Genomic DNA, 5,152 nt, shown 5'->3' with positions numbered 1-5,152 from the left:
TGTTACACGTGGGGTTGCTATGAGGGGGAAGTGATTCCATGGCACTTAGCAACATAGCAATACACAACAGTTCTAGGCAGATATTTGGGTTTATCTGTGGCAGGGATGTTTCTTATCCTGGTGTCACAGATGAGGACCTTGAGGCTTTAATGAGCTACAATGTTGTGAGTACTTGTAACACACCAGCCCTTGATGTGAACTGAGGCCCTCGAAATTGAGTGACAACCTATCAGAATAAGGGGTAATTTGCCACAGGGCTGGAATTTGAAGTAAGATAGAGGGTTCTGGGAACAGATACCCTGATTCTCTGTGCTCTCTTCCTGTTTTCTCTTCTACAGAGGTGAGTGACTGTCCTGGGAACATGTAACACAAAAGGGGTGGGTGCTCCCAAGTCCTTCTTTAGTGCCTTTAGCTCAAGCCCTGAAGAATCTTGCATTTCTGACACAGCTGTTCAGGTTCATGAGGTCTTCCTGAGACTAGTTGATTAATCCTTTTGTGCTTCATTGTTGTCATTTATAAAATGGGACAGTCACTGCCTCATTAGAGTGTTCCAATCAATGGCATCTAGTAAGACCACGGATAAATAATTGCTATATTTCCAATGTAGATGCAATTTAGCTTCAAAGTAGCTGTATTAGAACTAAGCTCACTGTGGAAGTTGTTTCCCACTGCTGACAGTTTGAGGGTTTTCAACTTCATTTCTGCAACCTATGCTCTTGGGTTCTCTACTGAAATTATAATCATGATGAGCAAGTTTTTGTTTTTTTACCTCAAGGTCTATCCCTAAAAAGCAATAGAATTAGGTTTTTATTCTTAAATCTATTTTTGCTACCAATTTTCTTTCTACTTGTCATACTGTCATGTCTTACATGTTGTTATCTTGCCGGAAGCTATGCCACTGGTATTTCATATACAAGCAGGGTTACTCATGGTGGATAGATTTCAGCAGAGCTTCCCATCTAAGACATGTTAAGAAGACCTGGATATCTACTTCTGAAAATTAACCAGTGAAAACTCCACGGATCACAACAGAATATTGTCTAATATAGTGCTGGAAGATGAGCCCTCGTAGTGGAAGGCACCGCCCAATAGCTGCAACAACGGACTGAGACATACCAGTGATCATGAACAAGGCACAGGACAGGGCAACATTTTACTCCATTGGGCATGATATTGCCATGAGTTGGAGCCAACTGGATGGCAACTAAGAACAACAATACAGTTTGGGTCAAATTCAGGAGGAAGGTCAGGAGTGCTGGGTTTCAACCTCACTTTCCTCTGCTTGATGCGCCACTCCTCGGAAGGAAGGCTGGCCAATCTACTTCCGTAGAGATACCGCCTTGGAAACCCAAGGAGGGGTCGCTCTGAGTCAGAAACTTTTTTTTTTTTTTTTTTCTGGTGTGTAAGAACTTTCAGCACTTCATTTCCTCTACATGTAAATATGAGAAAACCAAGAGTTCCCATGTCCATAGGTGGTTTAAAGGGAAAAAAATCTTACAATGGTAAATTCAATATATAGGGTCATGTCTGAAATATAATAAAACTATTAATAAGAAAAGAAGAGCACTGAATTTAAAAAGAGGATTGAAATGAATCCATGGAAAAGAAGACTTGATTAATAATTCAGAATTCACAAATCCTATTATAGTAACGGAGCTCTGGTGGCATAATGCCTAAGGCACTTGACTGCTGACCAGAAGGCTGGTGGTTCAAACCCACCAGCCACTGCTCGGAAGGAAGATTGGGCAATCTACTTCCATAGAGATACTGTCTTGGAAACCCAAGGAGGGGTCGCTGAGTCGCATCTGACTAGACGGCAGTGTGTGTGTGTGTGTGTTTTTTTTAATTATAGTAAGCTGGGAACAACATGATTCATCTTAGACCACTGATTTTCTTTATTAGTCCTTCACCACCACCCTTAGTAACTACACTTGGCCTCTTATAGGGATAATCTCGTTGCTGATAAAATAGAAGATTTTTCCATTAAGTAGGAGTTTGCTGGTGTTACTTACCAGTCATGCAGATGTCTCAATTTTTTTTCTCAAACAACAACAAAGTTCAGAGCTGGAAGGAAGCGTCAAGATCATCTTGTTGTACTCTTTTGTTCTTATACATGAGAAAACGGAGGCCAGAGAGGAAGTTACTTGCTCAGTGTGTTTTCCGGTGGATCTAAGAGTGGATCTCATCTAGCCTGATACCTTTTGTGCTGCACCAGCTCCCAATTCCACCCATAACCACATTACCCTCTCCTAGTCCATATTTCCAAGCACAATTGATAGTCAGACGATTATGTTTCTATTTCTTTGTGTTGAAATACAGAGCACTGATATCTGTTAAATATAAATTTGACATCCAAGGTATCAAAGCAAATTACCTGAGCTTCCTGAGGCTATATCTAGTTACAGGAATTTTTTTTTTCAGCATCAATTTGAAAATATCAATGTGTGTGTGTGTGTGTGTGTATCACTCTCTTCTCTGTGGCCCCTTGCCCCTCAAATTGATGTCATTTATCACTTTCTTCCTTCTTTGGGACTTACCATTTGCTGGGTTTTCTTTTACCAACATGGATCTGAGCCTTGTCTGTAGTGTGGGATGGCTCAGGGGAGGCCAAAGGAAACCCCCTCTTCTGCGGGTTCCCTTCTCTCACCTACTGCCTCACTTGATCTCATGCCCAAGTTAATCAAAGAAGTAGCAGTTTGCCACCTAGTGGTCATTGACCATCCTGCACATTTTAACCCTTGTCATTCAGTAGCAGCACCAGACCAGCAGGGGGCGAAGTGAATAGCAGAGAGGGCCCAGGAGAACAGGTGCCAAAGTGGAGTGTGAATCGTGGTAGCCTCTAAGAATCTGAGACAAGTGAGATAAAAGTTATTTATTATATTCCATGCCATTTAAAATACATACAGAAGTTGTCGGATTTGTTGTTACTAATTTGCTTTATCAAATGGATTCATAATTATACAGGTAAAGCACAAATGCATTCTCATTGTAGAAAATTACTATAATACAGATAAAATGAAAGTTTCCCATCCCTATCTCCTTCCCTAGAAGCAACCACTGTTATCAGTTTATCATCTGTCTTTCCAGATCTTCAGTCTATGCACTAAATACTTATATAAAAATCCTCACAACTGGACCAATGAGCAGCATCACAATAAATGGAGAGAAGATTGAGGTTGTCAAGGAATTCACATTGCTTGGTTCTACAATCGATGCCAACGGAAGCAGCAGTCAGGACATTAGACGATGTGTAGCATTGGGAAAGTCAACTGCGAAGGAACTGTTTCAAGTGCTGAGGAGCAAGGATATCTCCTTGAGGACTAAGGTGCGCCTGACACAAGCCATGATATTTCCAATCGCCTGGTATGCATGTGAGAGCTGGACAATGAATAAGGAAGACCGAAGAAGAGTTGATGCTTTTGAGTTGTGGTGCTGGTGAAGAATGCTGAAAGTACCGTGGACTGCTAAAAGAACTAACAGATCTGTCCTGGAGGAAGTGCAGCCAGAATGCTCCTTGGAAGCAAGAATGGCCAGACTTCGTCTCACCTATTTTGGTCATGTTGTAAGAAGGAACCATTCCCTGGAGAAGGATGTCATGCTTGGTAGGGTGGAGGGTCGACGAAAGAGGGGGAGGCCTTCAACGAGATGGATTGATATGGTGGCTGCGATGATGAGCTCAAGTATAGCAGGGATTGTGGGGCTGGCGCGGGATCGGGCAGTGTTTCGTTCTGCTGTGCATGGGATCGCTATGAGTCGGAAACGACTCGATGGCACTTAACAACAACAACAACAAAACCTAGACGTAGTAAGGGTTTTTTTTTTTTTCATAAATGGGACTATGCTGTATCATTTTTATAGCTTTCTTTTTTCACTCAATACATTTTGAGCTGTCTGTATAGATACATGTGTGTGCAAATACATGTATATTATTTCATTTTTTAAAAAATTATTGCCTGGAAGTATTAGATAGGAACCTTAGGAGGCAGTGAGTTTATGTTAACAGAGGAGGATCACCTCTGAAACAGAGGGTGAGAATGGTTACACAACTTGAAGAATGCAATCAGTGTCACTAAATTGTACCTGTGCAAACTGTTAAAGTGGTGTGTGTTCTGCTGTGTATACTCTTAACAATGAAATCAATAAAATTCAGGGAAAAAATGATTGCCTAGGATTCCATCAAATGAATGTTCCATGTCTTATTTGTAATTCTTCTGTCCAGACTTAATCGGCTCTTAGTTTTCTTATGAAAACAGTGAAATCCTCAAGATTCTGTTTTTCTCTTGCACAGATCCTTAGCTATGAAGACATGCTTACCCGCACACACACACACATTCGGTTATTTAAAAAGATAAAACCAGAGTCAGAGTGGAGGCTTGGTGCCACATGATTTTGGGATTTCGCAGTCAGTAATAATAGGCTACTGTGGTCTGGCTGTCAGCTGTACCGGAGGGAGGATGCTGGTGATGTGGACACCCAGCTACGTCCACATACCTCACAGCTGCGGTCAGCACAGTAGCGCATTTGATGCAAAGTCAAAACCACCAGGGCACTGACACTCCAGTGTGTGCTGAGGAGGAAAATTCTTTACTTGTTATCAACCGGGATGGTGTGACCACTGCAGGCAGCCAGTAGAATGAAGAAAGGATCGGAAGGAGCAGGCTCGAACAGATTCTGATTGGCAGATCTTTCCAGAGCTGCCCTTTAGAGACCGTGGTCTGTGGTGGAGTGGTTTTGATTTCTCCTGTGTGATGTGTTCTCTATTTTTGCAGTCGGCCGCCCAATCCCTGTTCAACAGACTCTGTACCCAACCCCCGAGCAGATTGAGGAGTTGCATCAGACCTATATGGAGGAACTCAGGAAATTGTTTGAGGAGCACAAAGGAAAGTATGGAATCCCAGAGCACAAAACTCTCCGTTTCAAATAATCACGCTCTCAGAAGGCATCAGGGAGGACAAAAGAACATTCTAGTGAGAGAATGAGTATCTAAAATAAATTTATTTTTGTTTTTGATTGTGGCATCAAATTTATAACTGAAAAGTATTGTGTATGGTGGCAGATTTGATGTTTTATCTGTGGTAAATAAAAATACCGCCGATGATTATTAGATAACGTGGGAGAGGACTAGAAAATTGTTAATACTATTCCTTATTTA

General features: G+C 41.7%; 1 protein-coding gene across 1 annotated transcript in view; it reads left to right on the top strand.

Annotated features, from left to right (window-relative positions):
- The window catches only part of MOGAT1 (monoacylglycerol O-acyltransferase 1), a 57,073-nt gene extending 52,149 nt beyond the window's left edge, over positions 1 to 4,924 (top strand). The window contains exons 5-6 of the mRNA XM_007935612.1: positions 4,439 to 4,503; positions 4,770 to 4,924. Of these exons, the coding sequence (XP_007933803.1) occupies positions 4,439 to 4,503; positions 4,770 to 4,924 (220 nt within the window). The remainder of the gene's footprint in view (positions 1 to 4,438; positions 4,504 to 4,769) is intronic.
- Positions 4,925 to 5,152: the final 228 nt, after the last annotated feature.

The sequence above is a fragment of the Orycteropus afer genome, unplaced genomic scaffold (assembly GCF_000298275.1).
Source record: "Orycteropus afer afer isolate SDZICR_OR568_19922 unplaced genomic scaffold, OryAfe1.0 scaffold00002, whole genome shotgun sequence".
NCBI classification, from domain to species: Eukaryota; Metazoa; Chordata; class Mammalia; order Tubulidentata; family Orycteropodidae; genus Orycteropus; species Orycteropus afer.
This window is presented reverse-complemented; position numbering and strand designations above follow the sequence as displayed.